At 25.2% G+C, this 22,738-nt stretch overlaps 1 protein-coding gene across 1 annotated transcript in view; it reads right to left on the bottom strand.

The window, feature by feature from the left end:
- Positions 1-6,284: 6,284 nt before the first annotated feature.
- Positions 6,285-22,738, bottom strand: part of LOC129981539 (supervillin-like) — a 33,575-nt gene continuing 17,121 nt past the window's right edge. Inside the window, exons 13-23 of the mRNA XM_056092455.1 lie at positions 20,809-20,969; positions 20,179-20,467; positions 18,627-18,778; positions 17,938-18,043; positions 17,185-17,392; positions 15,572-15,702; positions 13,840-13,995; positions 13,411-13,569; positions 12,770-12,891; positions 11,394-11,540; positions 6,285-9,414 (exon numbers count right to left, since the gene is read on the bottom strand). Of these exons, the coding sequence (XP_055948430.1) occupies positions 9,328-9,414; positions 11,394-11,540; positions 12,770-12,891; positions 13,411-13,569; positions 13,840-13,995; positions 15,572-15,702; positions 17,185-17,392; positions 17,938-18,043; positions 18,627-18,778; positions 20,179-20,467; positions 20,809-20,969 (1,718 nt within the window). The 3' untranslated portion in view covers positions 6,285-9,327. The remainder of the gene's footprint in view (positions 9,415-11,393; positions 11,541-12,769; positions 12,892-13,410; positions 13,570-13,839; positions 13,996-15,571; positions 15,703-17,184; positions 17,393-17,937; positions 18,044-18,626; positions 18,779-20,178; positions 20,468-20,808; positions 20,970-22,738) is intronic.

The following is a 22,738-nucleotide window of genomic DNA, read 5'->3' as shown; positions in this document are numbered from 1 at the left end:
TTATTATACAATAATTTATTTAAGTAATGAAACAATTCAAAAAGGAAAATATTGTAATTTTTAGTTTTGAATTTAAATTAGCATTCAAGGGACCAGAGAAAAAAAAAATTAGAATTCCCTATTAATTCGAATAAATCTTCTACAGTCCTTAGAATTTAAAGCATATAATCCGTTACAAATAATATTGATAAAACAATTTCTTTTATGTCAATAGTGAAAATGCAGCTTTTACGCATTTTGTAAATGTCTCGCACAATTTTTCATGCACATCTTACTTCTCCTAAAACAATTCTCATCAATCCCGAGTAGCTTAATGACTTAATAAAAAAAATGGCATTAAAAATAGAACTAGAGGAAAACAGTGAAGAAAAAAACAACATAAACCTGAAATAATTACATTCAGATGCAGAATATGTTAAAAGAAAATGTATAAATTCCTTTACAGAAGTACAGGAATAACAATTTCAATTCTTACTAAAACAACAAGGAGATCATTTTTATAAAATTCAATTTAATAAAAATGATTAAAAGCATATTCTTTTCAATTGAATGAATTTTTATTCGAATAATATGCGCCATTTGCGAAATCAGATTAACCCTTTCGCCGTCCTCTCCTGTCCGCGAAAATTTGTTTTTCGACGCATTAGAATAAACAAAAACTCAGATATGTACAAAGAGTTTTAAACTGTAGAAGAACGCTTGAAGCGCATTACAGCCGCCCTGCAGAAGTGGTAAAATATAAATATAAATGAATAAAAGTAAACCTGATAATGTTGGTATCGTTTCTTTTTCTCTCTGAATAAACCAACTGAAGTCAAACTATTTCAAACTGGATAGAAAAATCAACAAAACTTCTCATTAATAATAAATATTCATTTGTGATAGCAATCACAGATAAGGAAGCAATTTTTAGTCCAACGAATTTAAGTTACTAAACACAATAAAACACCGTTTGATAAGTTTGTCATTTATACATCGTTTTCTCAGTCATTATTGTAATGGTAAAGTGCCTCATTTATTCGGCATAAAGATTCAGCCTTTGCATCAATTTTCCTCATTATTTGATCCATTTGGATGGCAGGAAAAAAATGAAACGTTGTTTAAAACGCTAATGTGCAGAAAATATCTTGCTAAACATGGGCCAGATAATGATAAAAAAAATCAGAGCATATAAAATTTTAAATTCCTTAATTTTCCCAGCAATATGTTTATTGATTAAACTAACAAAATAGAATTCTTTAACTGAAAATATATGTCCATCTTTAATGCTTTTGGCACTGATTGGAATGACCATCCTGCATGTTCATATAAAATTTCTAGAACGTATTAGAGGCTCTTGATATAAGTTTGAGCACAAAACATTTCGCCTAGATCTTTTGTAGAAAGTAGAAAATTATGCAGAATAAATCAAAGACGAAAAATATATTGCGAACAAAAATTAATTCTAGACAGGGATCTAAACTGCAGAATCTGAGCAAAAAAATTATTTTAAATATTAAAAACATTAATAAATTATTTTATTCCTAAATTTCTTTAAAGATTTCAATTACTTCTATTCTTTTAAAATTTCAATAGACATTAAAAAGAAAAAAAGATATAAAAATTATTTCATTTGGCCAAAACTTTATGCAATCCTATTTTTTTTAAACCTTTATTAACCACAATATCTACTGATACACTCTACAGTAAGAAAGATTTTTTTTAAAAGCAATAAGCCGTCAAATGCAGCAGTTCAGAGAATTTCAATGGCAACTGGACGAAATAAACAAGACAGATTTACTTTTCACTGTCATTTAATGAGCAGTAAATGCTGATCTGAAATTTAACAATAATTATGACTATTGAAAAGATGAATATTCTGCACTTCCAGAGCTCAGTATTATTCCATAAAAGTAAAAAGAAAACCTTTAAAACATTCATATATTTTGTTAACTCTTAGATTCTAGAAGATTTTAAAATATTTATTACCTTTTTAAGGCTATCATAAAATACAATAAAATTTGCTATTATCTAAAGACAAAGAAGATGACATAAAATGCATTTATCCATCTACTTACATCATCGAACAATGGAAATAAAAGCTTAGGAGAAACATCTACAGAAAATAAATTAATATTCTTATAATCATTAACAAAATGCAATATAATTTTTAAAGCAAAACAATCTTAATATTTAACAAAAGAAAGAACAGAATAAAATTTAAAACATGTTGCAATTTCCTTTTTTTTTAAGTCAAAATGAACTGGCTCTACAGAAATACTTAAATATCTTATTTACATTTAAAACTTTTCATTAATCGTTCCTGATATTATACACATTTCACAAACAGTTACGATTACAAGTCAAACAATAAAGGTTAATCAGAGTATATATATCACATTATTGAGCAAATCAGATGTATAGGAAAATAGATTCTGGTATTTATTTTACAAAATAAGCAAAAATGAGATAAAATACAATTATGAACAATCCCATGAACAAACACTTTATTTTAGGCAGAAAAATCTCAAAACTTCGTTAGAGAAAGATTTTATGGCAAAAATTGCAGACACATATTAGCAAAAGTGCTAGGAAATACAATGAGTAAAATTGAGAGTTCAAAAAAAAATATTTGAAAGATAATAAAATTACTTTTTGATTGTAGAAATATAATTAAAAAGCATTGATATAAATTTAATGATTTTATCGATTTTTTCAAACAATATTTTTTTATTAGTAGAAAAAATAAAAACCAAAGGAGTAAATAAATAAAGGCCCCCCCCCTTTTTTTTAATAACTAATTGGCTGAGCCCCTTATATTATTTACGTTTTCACTATATTTTTTTGAATGCATAGTAAAATTTAGATTTCTAAAAAAAAAAAAAAAAAAAATGCAAAATCTACTTTGCAATCATTTATTTCCACAAATAAAAGCATTCTTCAGTTATTTCAGGTAACTTAAAGTAATACAAGATTTCAAATCAAAATTAAAAACGCATGATTTTAAGATTATGCAATAAATTAGAGTTGATGATGTATCAGTTTCCAAAACTGCATATTATACAATGAATCATTAAGCATCATGAGTCATGAGATAACTTTTTTAACAATATCTTAAATACAGCAACCTTAGAAAAATTTGTATGAGCATTTCATGTATTGCATAATTAAAAATTTCACTTGCCCAATTTATATTACCATTGAATATAGTTATGCAATTTAGAATTAAATCGAAAAAAGTACATTTTAATAAATGTATCGCACCAAATGTAGCAGTAAAATTTTGAATATTTTCAAAATTAATCACTGCATTCAAAATACTATGAATGTCATTTATTGGAATCATTTTTGTTTTCAGTTTTGCCAAGTATAATACACATATAAGGCATAGATTTTCATAGTGAATGTGAAATTCATAAAATGGTAGCATATCTTTATTACATAACTATATCCATTATAAATACATAACAAGAAAAGATGCTTATATAATATAGTATTCATATCATGATGCATGCTTTTGAAACTTCACTGATGATTTTTAAACACAATGAAAAAAAAAAAATTCAAAGAAGTAGAGATTTAATGTCTTTTTCACAACAATAATATTGCATTTTTTTTTTAAAAATAATGCATTACAAAAGAAATACAAAGAAAAATCAATACTGTATTAATCAATAAGAAAATCTTGATTACCACTAATGAACACATTAGGTGGCAAAGTGATTTCTTTGAAAATCACATTTATTTTTGACAGGTGGCTGTTTTAATAAAAGCCTTTTGAATAAGCCTAATTTAATTAAGAATTGAAGCCCTACCATGACAGCCCTATCATGCATATAATAACATCAAAAATAATTTATCAAATCTTATCATCTTAAAATCAAAGTGTTGAAAGAAAAGCCAAATTCAGGTATTGTGAGGTATATAAATAGGATAAAATATTAAATATCAGTAATTTAATGAGCATTATATAAAATTAAAAATGATTATGAATTATTGATGAATTAACATTAAGTACATCAAAATATTTGAATTATTTGTACTCCGCAATGCTAGCAAATGACTGGAACCTATTGTTGTGAAAGGTAGGCACTTCAAAGCATTATGCAATAAGCATAAATGTGTGAAAATACATCAATGATAGTGAAATTCAAAAAGCAGAAAGAAAAATGGGACAATTAATTACTATAAATGCTGAGCAGAAGGATATTTGGACATATAACTAGCAGAAACAAAAGTAACAGTGGATGCACATTTATCCTAATAAAGTGGCTCAAAGCCTATTAGAATAATTGTTAGACCAAACTGCTAACTTAAATCAGAACTATGCTAGGTTAGGAACTTTTAATTTTGAGTTACACCATGTATATTACTCTTTAAGTACCAAATTATTGAATATTAATGAATTTTCAATTTTAATGTTCAGTGAAAACGCATTTTTTTTTAAAGTCAAAAATATTCAATACACAATTTACTAATTTAATTTGTCCAGAAATAGCCTCATGCAAAAGACATTTCAACAGAAGAAAGAAAGAAAAGAAAGACAACACAAGAAATTGGAACATAAAAATAACATTCCAGATCTTTTTTTAAAAAATTGAAGAACAAAATGCAGTTTTAACTCTCATGAAAAATAGAGATGTTAACTTAGACATACTTCTTATTCAAAGCAGCAATATTACTTAAACCAAATAAAAAAAATCAAGTGTTTTGAAAATATTCTCAATTAAATATTGATAGCAAATTTAAAAAAAAAAATAAATAAATAAAATAAAATCATGATTATCTCATATGCTAAAAAGATATACTCATATACTGCATGTGGTGTACTAGCAAGCTATTAAAATTACACAATAGCAACAAGAACATCATTATTACTTTATATAAAGCATCATGCTCAGAATTGAGAAAAATTTCCAACTTGGTTCATGTAAAATCACAATTTTTTAAATCTTTAAATACCTAACCTCCCCCCCCCCATCCCACCCCATACATGCACTCATACTAAGGTTTTAAAAATTGGGACTTCTGAAAATGATCAAATTAACAATTAATATGTTTTCCAAAAAATTAAATATTAACAAATATAATGAGTTGCTGGTTATACAAAATTTTCTAATGTATAAAATTAATGAAGCCAGAAAATTACTACTGAATTCTCTTTGAATTAAATTGAGGATATTTCATAATTTTTGGTGATCTATGTTCCTTTCTTAAATGATTTTCCATTTTTTTTTTTTTTTTTTTTTTTCAAATTACAAATTTTACACACATTAATATTTTACTTTATATAAATATACAGTTTTACAGGTTACTTTTTTTATGAAAATATAATTAATAATATCTACAAATTTTGAATTTTTGTGAATAATTAAAATTTGTAATCAATTACTGAGTGCTTTGTCAAACTTTGTGTAAGTTGTCTTGAAAAAATCAAGTTAAAACAATATTAGATTTTTTTTTTTTTTTTTTTGCTAGAATTCCCTAAAACTTGAAAATACAACCTAAGATGTTAAGCCTTTAGATTTGCTCAACACTGCTGACAAAATATTAGTAAGTAGTTATAAAACAAAGGTAATGATATAAAAAGAATATTCATTTTGGAAGACTTGAACAGAAATAGCTATCATTGACACACAGAGTGTAAATGGGGAAATAACATGGCACTTCAAGAAAAGAAAAAACAATGCCTTAATCTAACTTAAGAATGAAATCTTATTTACACTTTTAAAATACTAAACAGTACGACAAAGAGAGAATAAAATAACATATATGATGATTAGAAAAGAAATAATTTTAAGACATGACTCAGTTATTGTTAATAATTATAATCAAGATAAAGATATGCAATATGGAGCATTTTTGTACTATAAAAATTATATAGGAACTGACTTAAATGTTATGAAGAATGTATTTCAATATGAAAACAAGATAAGTTAATGATTTTACTGTTTCTCTCATAATAATATTACCTAGTAATTCTTTTCAGGTATAAAAATACAGCACTGAAGACTTTGCTAACCAAATCATTTATTATAGTCTTATCAATGGATTTAAATCAATTCATTTGAAGATTGTTATTACTATTAAAGATCACAAATGTTAATTCTCGGTGATGAATTTATATTATATTAAATATACATCAGTAATATTTCAATAAACAAAATTCAAATACTGTTCATAAAGAAAAGAAACAGATGCATAGATTGTATATACTATCATAAATATTTAAAAAAAAGATAGTTATTGTTTTCTATAAATCACTGATATCAAATAAAAAGTATTGAAAAATGAAGTAGCTATAAATAAAACAAAAGTTCTATCCAGTTGTATTAAGAATAAATGGAAATTCCAACAACTTATTATTATCATTATTATTTTGGTTCAGCAAATGAAAAAAATCTAACAGATAAATAATGCTTTGTTAGATTGGCAATATAATCTTTTCTCCGCAAGAAAACCTAAACATACAACAGACTAAAAATGCAAAACATAAACACTTTAATTAAACAATAAAATGAATAAATTTATACAAAAAGTGCTTGAGATATTAAAAATATTGAAGGATTATTACATAAGAGAAAATAAATCAATCCTATGAATGTTAAAATTCAATTCTGATATTTATATATGCTATCTATAAAATAAACATTCAATATCTTAATCAAATAATAGTTTCAATTTAAATATATTCTGATTTAGTCCTGTTTTGAGTTTTATGATTTTTGAGCTTTTGGGGTGAATAGAAACATATAACCAATACTCCTAAACATTATACAGTTCAAAAAACTATTTTCTTTATTTAATCTAAAGAGAAGTAATAAATATGTTGAATTAGCAAATATTCAAACACATTTTGATTTTTAAAAAAACACATTTTATCCTTTTTAAGAGAGTTAAATATCTTTTTGAGCTTCCATATCTAATAATATGTGTAGATCTAACAAATTTAATTAAATGTAGGGAGTCTAATAATCTTTGAATCTGTATAATAAATTCAAATATATCTAAAGGCTATTTTTGGCATTAGATAACTCAAAACCACCATGCATATTTCTCAGCTTAGTGGATTACATCACAATACATGGAAAGTTAAATTAAAGTAAAGTTTGTTATTCAAAAGATAGCAACAGATTTTTTTTTTTTTTTTTTTTTTTAAGTACTCAATAAATTTATTTTAACAAATGAGGAGTCATTCGTCAGATCAGCAGAATTAAGAAAAATTTTATAACTACAGCCAAAACAGTTTGTAAATTCAAATAAAAGAGCATTTTTGATAAATTTTTGCCAATCAAACAGAGTTAATACACCATGAAATTAATAAAGAAATTCACTACTAACTTGGCAAAATAAGAAATAGAAAATAATGAGACTTCCACAGTTGTTTATTTGAGGAACCATTACAAATGTTATTTTTATTTATTACTGCTGCTTTAAACATAAAATAGTAGAGACCTAAAGATTATTATAAACTTCAAATAAAAATAAAACTCACAACTATAAATCATAAATATTTTTTTAAAAATGCTTTCCATTTTTCTTAAACTGAAAATGAAAACTGTTTCTATTCACTCCATTTCTCCAATAGAAAATAGAATCATAAACCAAAGCAAACTTCTACAACTTTTATATTTAACAAACAAGTCCATATAATAAAATTCAGTCTTTCAATATTTTCATTGTTATTCTCAGCAGAACATTATTAAGTTTAGTTGCATATTTACAAAAAGAATAATACTGCCTTCAGAAAAATATAATTGGTATGACACCATACATTGTAGACAGAACTGTACAAAAAAAAAAAGTGGTTATATTTTATATCCCCCCCCCTTTTAAATAGAATTCTTTACTTTAAAAATATGCATACAAAAGCTTACAAACAAAAAATACAATCCATGTATTAATCAACATAAAGTTATAAAAACAGAGGTTCCTCTCAGTTGAAGCTCATTATTAAATCAGAAAAAAAAAAAGGTCACAAACAATTGCTTAAAAAAATGCAATGCACATAGGCTTTCAAACTTTATTATAAAATCTCTCACTCATTGAATAACAATTCAGTAAAACTGAACAATAACTTGTCATGGTACATAAAACTAATTTGAATTTAAACCATGAGCCACAACCTAGTGGTCAGATATCACACATCTTGAAGAAACATAGAGTTATCTATCAAATAAAAGCTTTAATAAAAACATAAAATAAGAGAAAAATATAAGACGAATAACATATAACACTCAAATTTAATTTACTTTTTTAGTTTAAAGTGCAATAATTATGTACATAGAAACATGCACTAAAAATGAGAAATGCCTTTTGTTTCAATAAACAGAAAATAAATTTTTTATAAATACTTTACAGGCATAAAAAGAGGAAAATAAAGGTAGTTAATAGTACTTACTGAGACTGAGGGGAAAAAATCACAGAAAATAAAAATGTCAACTAGCTCATGTCAACTGAAATTCACAAATTTATATATATAATAAAATTTTAAAAAATTAAATGCATTGCTAAGCATATGGTAGATGCAATAAAATTCAAAAATTTCAAAAAAGGAGGTAAATTATAGCACCTAGTGAATCTCAATTTAATTAATTGATACATTCTAACAAATTCTTAATGCAGTATAAACTAATATTTTTTAACTTTAATGGAAATTATGATCATCAATAATGAAATTCTTAACTATCATTACAAAAATTTTATTGCATTTTATTACTAAATTATTTTGGACAGATGCATAGAGGTATGACAAAAAGATACATTATGTGCAAAACACATAAAAATTAAAATGATTTTGAGAGTGAAGTAAAAAAAATAGAGTTAAAAAAGTCTTGTCTGTCTCTTAAAAATTTGTTGTCATAAACATGTATTGCTTTTTCATTTCTCAGTTCATAATTATATACATTTTTTTATATCCTATATAAAATTTGTATTTCATATCATTCACACACAAAAAACATCGAATTGTTAAAAATATGGCAATATACTGGAAGAGAGAGAAAGTGTATACAATTAGAATCTGCCAAAATTAGTCTTTAAACATGCTTTAGTCGGATAAATACTGTTAATTAAAATGCAAAGCTCTTGTCAAGTATACTGGAATTCAAAAAATATCTTTTTCCGTCATTAAATATCATAACATTTGTTGGCATTATTGATTCCCCGAAAATTCGTAACAAATGTTTAAAAGATTAAAATCATCATCAATCTATACGAAAACATAATATCCAAGTCAGGTATACTCATGTAAGCAATTAACGTTAAAAAAAGCCTCTGACAGCACAAGTTTCCAAACTACATTTCTAGATCAAAGGCACATATTGGCACAACACAAGCGAGCGCTGCTCAGAATAAACCGTTAGATTTTTTCAATTCTGATTGTTTCCAAGATGGCATGTTATAGAATTCTTCTTTCTTCATTCCAAGAATTTCCTATAAAATAAGTTTTAAGATTTTAAGAATTAAACAATCAATATTCCACAAGGCAAATACAAAGTGTCTTCCTGATTATTCAAATTATTATACATGATTATTTTTTGTAAATATCTTAATTGAGTTTGTCATAAAAACTATTTTAATAAATATTATCACATAACCTTTTTGCAGCTTAGTAAATGCCAAAGCAGTATTTGAATTCATTTTATGCAGTGTGCAATATTTATTCTGCAGTATTAGATAATAATCTGTTATGTTAACCTTCAATGTTTCAATATAAACAATTGCTGTTATACAGACTGTTCTAGATGCAACTTTAAAATAAGAAAAAAGTAAAATACAATAACATCAGGACAATGTGATGGTCATTAGCTCATAGACATCATTTGTTAAAAATTAACCTTTTGTTCATTGTTTGTTTTTACAAACTAATTGAGTCATCAATTTGACAATTAAAAAAATTAAAATCAAAATTATACATTGATAAAAATTTTGCACTTCTATCTTCATCAATTATTCCATGAAAATAGTTTATAACCAGAAAACAATTATGCATGAACCTATTTTATCAGCAAAATTAAAAAAAAAAAAAATGGTTTAATTTCATAAAAATCAATGACTGAGGAAAAATGACTAAAAGAATTCTGTAACAAATTAATAAATGTCCAACTGCCAAATGCTTTATGGGGAGATTATACATTGGGAGAAGTGTCAAGACATTATATTTTTAAAAGCCAAAATGCTATGCTCTTTGAAACATGTGGCTCACAATAAAAGTTTATTTTAATTTAATAAATCTAGTTTCAGATAAGTTTATACTTTTCAAAATTTGTATAATTTTCCAATGGGTAAATCTTTTCATAATTCAAATGAACAATTTAATTCAAAATTATAAAACAATTACTTATCAAAATAATTATTTCTTTGCATGATGAGAATTCAAAAGTCTAAATATTGGTAAATGTCCATTCAATTTAATAAAACTTTTCATGGATAGAATGTTGAATACTGTTACTTTTACATAATCTTCAAATTTACATTAAATAATACAAATTTTAGATATAAAATATTATTTTTCTTCTTCTCATTTGAATAGTAAATTATTAATAGCAAAATAAGCTTCAGAAATCAAAAAAAATTATCATTTATACATATTTTTCAAAATCATGAAAAATTTATATTTTATGCAATATTTAAAAAATTTCTTTTCAATTATTAATAAAACTTAAAGCCTATAATATCTAATAATGATCATGAAATAAAGAATTTGAAATTAACATTAATAACATAAAAGGAACAAAGAAAAAACATATATTGTGAAACCTAAACTAAAAAAAAATGATGATTATAACTGAACAGAACATGTTTGCATAAACTTCAAAGAGTTTTAAAAAGTGATTTGACTACATATGCACAAAACATGTGAAGAGCAAATCTACCTTATATTTTTCAGAAGTTTAAAACAAAACACAAGATTAAGGAATGCATTTCCTTATGACTGAATTGTCTAACATTTTTTCAGATAATTATTTCCACCCAAATTAAAACAATTATAACTTTGAAAAGAAATTTTATAAAAGAAAAAAAAAAGAATGAACATTAATTTCCAAACTAAAATTCTTTTGGTAACAAGAAATTTACTTGTTTTCAACATAAAAAAATATCTTTGAAAATTAACAACCACTTTTTCAAATATTAATTTTAGCTTAATGCTAAAGTACATGTGAATATTTTTAAAATATTAATACATGCATGAAGTCACTTGGGCCAAATTGTTACACTAATACTTCCTATTTTGTAAACTTTTATAACACACACACACAAAAAAAAAACCATCTTTAATATTTGAATATTAATGTTAAGAGCTCATTGTGTTTATACAAATATTTACACAAAAAAAGTACTTTCAATTAAATTTTACTAAATTTAAAAGCTAATGCGCATAGATAAAAAAGAATAATATGATTCTTTTTTACCTCAAATTCATCATCATTTAGGTAAGATTCCAAGCGCAGTAGATCTACACCAGGTGGACGGGGCTTGGTTTGGAGTTCCTGGAGACTATATCGATCTCTGGATAACTGGGACAGGACTTCTTGAACAAACATTACTTTGGAATTTTCCTGAAATATTGAATTTTAGTTCAAAAGAATAAATATATAAAAAATGTTTCCAACTAAATACTTTTTGTATGTTGTTGTTACAGAATGAATTTAACTTTCAGTATGAAGCAGCAAATTCTAGAGATGCAAAAAATGCATGAATACATAATAACAAGAATTATTAGATCTCAACCAACACCAAAGAAATTTAAATAACCAACATAAATTAAAACTGCTTCAAGCAAATAATTGCAATAAAGCATATTCATTTTTTTAAAGTATATATTTAAGTATATTTTTTAAACAGCTGATTACTTTCTTATATGATAAATGTACTATTAAATTACAAAGGAAAAACAAACAATGCAATGAATATAAAAGATTCTACCATAACACATTATGCCCAGCATCGAATTTATTGGGTAATTACACTTTACTTCCATAGATTAACTGGGCATATTTCCTGTTAGTTATTTTTGCATTGTCTAATAAGTCAGTATGTCTTCCCAACTCCTAAATTATTTGCATTTAGTATATACCATCCATTGAATAGATTCTGAAGTATCGTCATTTTGAAATATCTTTGTCATTTCCTTTATTTTACCTTTAAAATTATTTTTATGGTAATGAAAAAGATTAAAAAATAATGATTTTTTGAGATTTTACTATATTTTAAAATCTTTTAATATTTAGTTGCCAACAAAAAATGGTTTTTGAAATGTTATACTGTTAAATTATCAATACTTTTTCTTTAAGAAAAATTAGAATTCAAGTTTACTCAACAAACTGGAATCTTTGTGTTTTTATCACAATTTAAAAGAAATTTTCTGAAATCTATTTAAATTAAATTGGACATAATGGGATACTCTATTTATTTATTTTATTCTTACTGAAAATAGTGGACATAAATCAACTAAGTGTCTTTAAAAACCGAAAATGAGCATAGTGATCTTAAATCTCAAAAATATTTTAAATTGCTGTTGAAAATAAGATAGCTTAGACAAAAAATTTAAAATATAATGATAAAATTATGCACAATGATTTCATAATTAAATAGAAATGAATTCATTTAGAAAGAAATCTAATATGCTAAAACAAGTGCTATATAACTGTAAATATCCGGTTGAGCATAAAATAATTTTATCAAAAAAATGCAGACAGCAAATATCAAGAATAGACATTAAATAATGCTACTAAAAATTAATTCAAGATTCAAGCTTTATAATATTCAGAAAGATAAAATGTCTCACTTCATCTAATCCATCATTTTTAACATCCCATTCTTCCCAATAGGGGAAAATATTTGTAAAGTAAAGAGGTTCAGCACCAGCATGAACAGAAAATGCTTTTGGAATTTCGTCAGAATTTTTCCCTAAGTAAATAAAAAAAATGAAACTAATATATATATATACTCACATAAACAAAAGAGAAAATACAAGTAAGACTATAACAACAAAAATAAAATAATAATAAAGTTAACCTAATGTCTAAAATACATGAAAAAAATGGAGAGAAAAGATATAAAACACAAGCACAACAAGTTGCAATTCAAGGAATGCTGACTTAATGCTAATCAATAGCAGAAGTAGAAATAAAATGTAAAAGAAAGAAACATGGAGTTAGAAGTAAAATAATCTTAAAATGAGATCGAATATAAAAATATTTTTAAAAAATTATAATAATTGAAGTTAAATAGAAGCAAACTGTAGATTAAAAAAAAATTAAAGTATACCACTTGGATGTATGTTTGTGAGGGTTGCCTAATGAAGACTTTGCAAATTTACACTGTGCACCTATCTCAAATAAGTAAAGAATCAAAGGTTCTTTCAACCTTCTTAGTACACTCTGTATATCACAATTATTTGTTCATGGATTGAGAGACATTCTTTACCCTGACAATACTGCAGTGCAGTCTCCATAACCAAGCGGCGACTGATTTCCCATCGTAACTTTGCAGATCCAGTGGAATTATTCTCACTCTCAGGATCATCACTGGGTAACCAACCTTGCCACACGAACAATTCATGATTGTTATCCAATAGAAAAAATGCTAAAAAAATTTAAAATCATTGAAATTTGCACAAAAACTTATTAAATTTGTATACATAGTTATTAGATACTCTACATTAATGCTGTGAGGAAAGGAATTTAAAAGACAATATAAACTTAATATCTTAAAATAAACATGATTTTTGATGGTCTGGTAAATTGCTTAAGAAATATAAAATGGAAAAATGCATCAAATAAAAATCCTAATTGATTCAGAATTTAAAGGTAATTGGAAAAAGAAGAATATATAACATTTGAAATTAAATCTTACCTGGTTGTGATACATTCTTTAAATCTGATTGCAAAAGTGGAAATGGACAACAGTGTGTTTTGGTGAAATATGGACATACAATTTCTTTGGCACACATATTACCAGACATGCTGTCAATTAAAAATAATCGAGGAGTAAAGTCATATGATAGTTCACCTGAAAAGAAATATATTTACAATATTTTAAAACGGATTTAAAGAAATATTTAAAATATAAAGAAAATAATACATCATAAAAATAAATAACATTACTATTGCATTTCAAATCCTAATCACATTGATTTTGTTTACAACAAAATAATCCACAACATTTTATGCTCCAAATAAAAACAGATCCCATATCCAATATAACTTCAGGAGCTGAATGATATCTTCTTCGAAATAGTCAATAGAGTGATTTAAAATTGCACACTTTTAACGTGTATATCAAATCATATTTACCTTAAATTATACTGAAATATTGAATTCACAATGCAAATATTTTAAGTTACAGAAATTTCTTTGTTGACTTTACTTTTCTAGAAATTAAGTTTCATTTATTATTATTTATTTTACTTCATACAGACACTTGCTAAAAATTACATTTCTCTAAATTTAGTTGACTGTGACAATTAAGTTAATCTTTTAGTTTCAGCTTTTGTCAGCATGATGGCAACACACTGAAAAAGCTAATTTTTTTTATGCAAGCATAATGTGCTCATGCAGGTTTTGTGTGCATGTGTATGTGTGAAATGTATTGTTAGAAAATATACTTAACATTTTTTTAAAAGCTGATTTAAAATTTAAAAATATAAATTTTATTTTCAGGTTAAAAAATTGAAATTACTCAAAATATAATTTTTTCAAACTTTATGATAAAGTAAAAATCATATTCAAACTAATATTTTCAGCAGTTATCTCAGAAAAATGGTAAAATTAAAATGAACTTTTCATTAATTAAAATTTTAATTAAAAGTTTCAAAAAAATTCCACTGAAGTAAACATTTCTACCCTCTGAACAATATATGTGCCAAGTCTGGTAGCACAATAAACTTTTGATAAAAAAAAAGGGGCAAGAAATGCAGTTTCTGTTATTCTGAGTCTGAGAAAGTAGTTGTTGAAGGGGCGGTTTTGCCTGTGAAGATTTTCTACTGGAACAATAGAAGTGCGGCTACTGCTTTGAAGAAATTCCGGACATTTAAGAAACAGCTCTGGTTCATTGACTGCATTCAGTCTACAGAAGATGATTTATAAATTCGAAGAGATGGGTCCATTTGACATGAAGTGTGGCAAAGAGAGGAAAGCAATTTCTTCAACATCAGTGGAAATGTGGCTACAGTATTGCAAGAAGCGTCAAGCAGTCCTCTGAGAACATCCAACGTGCAAAGAATTTCTCAAATTTTAGGCATGCTTCTTGGCAAAGTTCGTAAAATTTTACAAAAATACTGCAATGTTATCTATTCAAAATTTAACAACTAAATTACATTAGCTGAAACAACTTATCATGTCTTTTAATTAGTATCTTATTATAAATTATTTTTTCTTCCTCAAAACAAATTCCCATTGTTTCCCATATACTCAGATGAAATATCAGGCCATTCTGTCCAGTTCTATTTTTTTATATATAACATTTTGAAAGTGCAATTTAAATTATAATCATATTATATATATGCATAAACATACAACCTTTCATTCACAGGTTAAGAATCAAATAATTCTTTTTAATGAACATTAAGAAATACTTTTCAGCTTACTTTTCAGAAGTGAATAATACGGTTCATCATTTCCATTCGACCAAACCCAAAAATCTTCAGATTCTGACCCTTCTTCAATTTCAGACAGACTCAGCTCAGCATCATCATCAAAATTCATTTCAATAGGACAGCTAACATTAAGAATGAAAAAAATATATACATGGGCATGTGTTACCAGCAGTCAGTGAAAAGCAACAAGGATAAGGCAATCAAATAATTGCACTATATTAAAGTTCCTGTGCATACGTTATTAGTCTTTGCTACAAAAAAAAAAAAAACATTATTTAGTAATGTATTTTTTAATACATGCATAACTAAATAATTAAAATTAACATAAGCCTATACATATGTAATGATATTTCTCAATCTAATTTATATTCCAATGAATTTCCTTTTACCTTAATTTAGCCCATATTAACATCATTCTAAAATGTTCTCTTATTTTTCTGATCCAATTCCCACTTTTTATTTAATTACTTTTAACACATACTCTGAAAAACTAATGAACGCAGCATGTTCTCATGCTCCGAGTGAAGAGATAAAACTCTTTAATACTTACAACATTCTTTTAAAGATACCTAAAAATCCCTCTCCTAAATCAACATGTGTCAAAAAAATCCTTATTAAAATCTCATAGTAAAATCACTGAAGGGAAAAATTTCCCTCACTTTTGTTCTTGTGTCACAATACAGACTAGCACATTGTTTATGATTGTTTCTTGTACAATTATGCCTCACGGAATGAAATAAATCTAAGTTAAATTTCAAAAGTTTTTTCTATTCAGCCTTGCAACTGCTAAAATATAACATACATATGCTTATGTATATTATACACAATTCTCAATAACAAAGAGACGCTTCTTCCAATTCTTTTAAAATCACTTTTCTGAAGAAAATAATGCAATTTTTTTTTTCATAAAACATTTTTCATTAAAGATGAAAGCAAAATTATATACAATCAAAGCAAGATTGTTAAAAATCAATACATATCTTAATATTATAATTCTTCTGACTTTCTACAGAAAGAAATTAGATAAATGGAATTACAGAATTAAAGGAATGAATTTATACAAAATAAATAATCCTAAAATCAATCATGCTTCTATCTATATCAAATAATTTTTTCCCCCTGGTGGTTTTTACAAAAATGTGAAAAATGTAGTTCAAATACAGCAAACAGCAGATTGCAGATGAAGGCATGAATTAAAATTTTTTAATACACAATTACATTATTTTAATTAAAAGTTTCTTTTTAGTTATTCTGCAAAATAAAAAAGTTAGTGGTATTTTAATTTGACATATAAAAGATTTAACTTAATACTAATATAATGCTTTTGTTCTGGTTCATTCATATCCTGTATTATGACTCTTAAAAGATCAATTTATTAAGCAAACTGAATTGCACTTATAAAACTTTTTTTTTTTTCCATTTTAAACCTGACAAATGACTATCATAATCTCTTTGATAAATATTTACGATCCATGGCAGCAGCATGAAATAATGTTTCTATATTCTAAAAGTATTTAGAAATATAAATTATAATTTAAAGACAAAGCTGATACAAAGATGGGTAAATAAATAAGAAATTTGCATATAGCCAAAATGATACATACTTATCTACAACTAATTGAGCAGAATGTAATATAAATTCTCTTGTATGAGCAGCAGATTTGCAACCATGCCAGATCAGCAGTTTCCCACTTTTTTTATTGACGAAGAGAAAAGAGGATCGACTTCGCAGACTTCCTTTACTCAACTTCACTTCTTGAAGCACAGCTTCTGTTTTCATATCACCACGTAACATGAATAATCTGTAAGGATCTGCAATAAATGTTCATAAGCTTCTAAACATTTGAAATAAAATGGTAAATTAAAATGTCTGTCATTACAAGCAATGAAATGCAGAAAATTCTTTTCATGCTATCTCCTTGTTCATTAGTATACTCATTCATCTATCACTTCATTTGCATTTACAGTTACTATAAATAATAATTCATCTAATGTAATGTCATACAAGGAACTGATGATCATATCAGCAATAGTATAGATGCTGAGAACCAAACAAAATATATCACATCATAAACATATATGCATTAAGCATTCACTAAGAGGAACATACAATTGTAAGGGATGGTACGGTTAAATAGAACATGATTAACAACAAGTTGTTAAAAGGAGCTGAAAATTTGATTGTCTGGTATTATAATCAGCATAAAAACCAAGACAACCAAATACAATTTAAGCACATAATTAAATTGCATCACTGTATAATCAATTTTAAATATTTTTCATACAAACTTTAAGTCATTATAACAAATTAGAATACATAAATGAAACACTTCATTTGAACATAAATATTGTCATACTTGATTCGTCAGAAGTATCATCATCTCTTCGACAATTGTACACAATCATCTGCCCACGAAATAAATTGAGGAAGCATGGTGGTTCTTTGCCACAAGTCACTCGAACCTGTACAGAGACAAATGTTTCGTGTTTAAGACTTAGAATCAAGATACAAAGAAAATAATAAAATTTCCATTGTAAATTAGATAACCTTTTACAATTCATGTGAATATATGAATACATGAAGTATTCATATATTATAATCAGAATTTTCATTTCAGTCTTTTCAATGAAACATTCAGTAATATAAATAAATAACTAAACACTAACAACTTAATGACTAAAGAAAGTTTAAAATTTCAATAATATGCTTCCAAAAAAAGTAGCCAGATGACTATAATTTTATAATCATAATTTAATTCTTCCTTGATATCTTTCACTGATAAGATTTTGAAAATTAAATTTTAGATAACTTAAATAATAGAACATATAAACGAGCATACCAATAAATATAGTGTTAAAATGGATTTTTAATTTTATCACATAAATTGACAGTAAAAAATTTCCTAAATACTTATATAATTGTATAACTTATTTATTACATGATGGCTATTAATTGTTTTAAATAATTTCAAATAACAAAGCTTCAAACATAACCAAACTTAAAGAAAAAAAAAAAAAAAATCACACCAACATGAAGGAGACTTACATGAGGGCCTTTTTCTTCATTCAGTTCAATAGTCATCAAAGCTGAAGCTCCCTTTTCAGTGATAGGTGAGTTGATGCCTTGCCAAAAGAAATAGACCCAACGTTTGCGACCGACAAAGGAATACCGTGAAGCTCCACCTTTCAAAGTTCTTCCTGAATAAAGGATTACCAACTTAATCATGACTGAACTGCTTTATAAAGCAATGTAAAAAAAAAAAAAAAGGTTTTAATCATGAACTGCATCGACATCAAACTAGATATATTACAAAACATATTAATAAATAAGGCCATTAGTTTCTTAAATTAAAATTTACTAAATATGCTTTATTCATAGTATATTCCTGGTCTACTATAATATACAGTATAATCTGGTATAATATATAGTGTAACCTGGAACTTTCTAAAGATTCCAGATGATCTAATATTGAAGCAAGATAAAAAAAAATTTAACGAGATACTAAGAGAGAACACAAAATCGTATCATATATATTTTCTTTCAACCTTTATCAAATAGCAATTAAAATGTAACAAACAAAAAGTTTATTTGCATTGATTTCAATTTTTGTTTGTCTGAATTGTATATGCAGGAAGTAATCTAGAAAGAAAACTTATATGTTTTATCATGCTCATATAAACTGCACAGCATAATGGATGATGTACATAGAAACTTTTAAGACACCTAAATATTTCAGATTCTATAAGGGGTATTTTTCCTTGCTTTCTTTTCCAAAATGAATAGCCACAAAATAATTATAATAAATTAATACAACTGCAAAGATACTCATTTAATTATATTTTTGTCAAAACTCATAGAGGACCATAGCCATATTTTTTACTCAGAAAAAAAAAAGTACTCTTCATAAATTCTCTCTAAAAATATAACTTCAAGCAAGATTTAAGCTGCTTTATGAATTACTTAATAGTATGGTAATTCTGTTTTGAATCATCTGTTTTTTTTTGTTTGTTTTTTTCCCCTTCATAAATGAAAATATAAACTTTTTTTTTTCCCTTCAATATTGTTTCAATTTTAAGATAGTAGTGAAAAGTTATAAAACATTCCTACTTCAAATAAATTATATGCAATACTAAAAATAAAATTTGTATTTAGTAATGCAGTGAATGAAAGAGATGTGCTATTAACAAAGTTAACTAAGATTGTAAAGTGTGATAATTAATTAAAAGTCAAAAAAAAAAGTAATTGGCATAGGAGATAAATTTAACAAAGTAAACAAAAATTTAAAAATAAAGCAAAAATGTTTAAAATTGATGAAAAAAATTAATTTTTAACTACAAATAAGTAAATTTCTTTATTAGCTGTCTTTAAATTCTCAAAAGTTAAAACAAGAAAAATGTAACGATATGCATATTTATGACAGCATTAAAAAAATGGATTATATATTTAACATAACTTTAACAAATTCATATTATATTCTAATTCCAGAATATAAATATTAAATTAAAAATAGAAAACACAACTAATTATATTTCAACACATATCAGAAAACAGGTAAAAGATAAGACATCAAAACCATTTCATGATATTTTTTACTTACCAGTGCTACTAATCATATACTGCCATCTCACAACATATGTATCACAATTATGAAATTGTCCCCAACTCTCCTCTGGCATCACTTCATATCCATGTTCTGAAATGTGCCACATCTTATGAGAAACACTTGTTATCCGGAAGTGACGCCGTTCTTCTTCATCATGATATTCTAACCCTCTTCCAATGTGACTGTTCTCCAAAACAGTATCTGGTTCTTCAACTTCACTTTCCAGCATAGTTTTGGCATCACAAGGTTTAATATCAGATATACTGGTAGGAAATTTACTACCCTACAAAATTTGTTTAAATTAAAAAATTTTATACTTTAGTTAAAAGTTACATAAATATAATGACATTTTCAGATTCTAATTTTCCTGACTTTTTCAATTAATACTTACTAGAATAGAAAAATCGAAAATGTTTATAATGTTTAATATACATGTAGATACAAGATAAATATGTGAAAATATAATATGATTATTTTATCTGGAACTAAATTAATGAAAAAATTTATATTTGAAAAAAGCAATCATTTGAATTTTCTATATATTTCTATAATTTTTAAAGAATGATCCTTTAAATTTAATAGCATGCAATTTGAAAAAAAGCAATATATCGACCTTTTAATTACCTTATTACTGTCATTACTATAAGTCTTTTGTGTAATAAGAGGATGGATATTTGGCCAGTCAAAGAATTTTTCTTTGAAAAGGACAGGTTCTCTGTGTTGACTGGTCTTCATAAAAGTAGCCCAATCAGGACGCTTACTGTCTTGGCTTTTTAAAGGACCATCTATAAAATGAATGCAATACTTTAAAATCAAACAAGAAAGCATAAAGCATTCCAAAGAACAAATTGTAATATTTGTATTCTGATATTTTTAAAAATTTTATTAACTGTTTACAAAATCTGTATGAAATACTGAACATATTTTGGCAGCTATTTGTTAATAATACCAATTTATTGAAATCTGTTAACAAGCATTTTATGATATTTGATACCAAAGTCAATAATTTATACATTGATTTTTTTTTAAAGTTGAATAGATATAAAAAATTTTACATTGTAGGAATTCAGCCAAGTGATAAAAAATACAGTTCAACCACTTGCTCATTCCTCGGAGCTCAATGCTTTTAAATCGAATTACTCAACTATTTTGAGGATTTTAATAGGTGTGATATTATTTTAAACATATGTGACAAAATTAATAAAGCATGCTATTAAAAATACTTTTTTACTAAAATAAAAGATTTACAATGACATGAATTCTTTTTTTTCACAAAAAATTGAACAGAGAACAGAAATTGAAAACCAAGAAAAAAAAGAAATTTATAAAAGATTTTTGCATTACTTTTATGCCCGTAGGGACTAAAGTCTGAGAAAACTTTTTTTTAACTCATATTTTCATGCATTCAAATTTGGCATAATTATTACATCCCAATGATAACAGATTATTTAAATAATTTTAGAACTCCTAATTATAAATTATTATATCAATTTAATAAAAAATAATTTTACAAAAGTAGCAAAAAATTAAAAATTTAGTTTGAGAAATATTAATTTTTAGATTCCATACTATTCACAATCACAAAATGTGAAACATATCAAAGATTAATAAGTAGAAAACAATTTTTTATTTAAAAAAACCATACATAATTACAAATAAATTAAAGCACAATCAAAATATGAAGAAATTAAAAACATTCATATAAGTTGAAAGGTATTATAAATGTGATTAAAATTCCAGTTTATTTGGAAAATTTCAATCAAAATCTCATGATTTTACAATTTTGCATCCATATTTTTGAAAAAATAATTAAAAATACTATTGGAAATAAGAATTAAAATATTTGTTATTAGAATAAGATTACTAATGCATACAGAAATATTTAACAATCTAGTATAATATTCAATACATAGTTTACACACAAATTAGGATATTTATTCTTAGATATTACTTCCCATACTGGATTTATCAAGAGAAAAGTAAGAAAAATTAGAAAATAATAAATATAAAACAATTTTTAAAAATACTTTACAAATGTATTTAATAAGAAAAGTTAATATTTTCATACAAAATTTGGGGAATCGCAAATGTACAAGGCATAAAATACAAAAAGAGAAGACTATAAAGCCACAATAAATATTATCAAAAATATAAAATATCATACTTTAATTGTAAAAAAAATAAAAATTTTATAAATGTGATTACAATTCCAATTTATTTACAGTATTTCTGTCTAATCTCATGCTTATAAAATTTTGTTTGGGTATCCAGATTTTCGATAAAATTTCATTTTAATAATAAATCAACAAAAATATTTCTTAAAAAGTTTTAATTTTTCGTTATTTTAATATACTTATTATTTTCTAATATATTTTAATATCCCTAAAATTACTTTCAAACAAATTAACAAGCAATTCTAATGCAGCTGGGAACTTAAAAGAAAATGTGACAAAATACTTAGAATTCAAATGGAAACAATAATTTATTTTACATATATATTAGGTAAAATCAAGCACAATGATATTATTTACAATGATTCATTTGACTAAAATTC

The sequence above is a fragment of the Argiope bruennichi genome, chromosome 1 (genome assembly GCF_947563725.1).
Source record: "Argiope bruennichi chromosome 1, qqArgBrue1.1, whole genome shotgun sequence".
NCBI lineage: Eukaryota > Metazoa > Arthropoda > Arachnida > Araneae > Araneidae > Argiope > Argiope bruennichi.
Note: the sequence above shows the minus strand (reverse complement) of the source record. Positions and strands in the feature narration are given on the sequence as shown.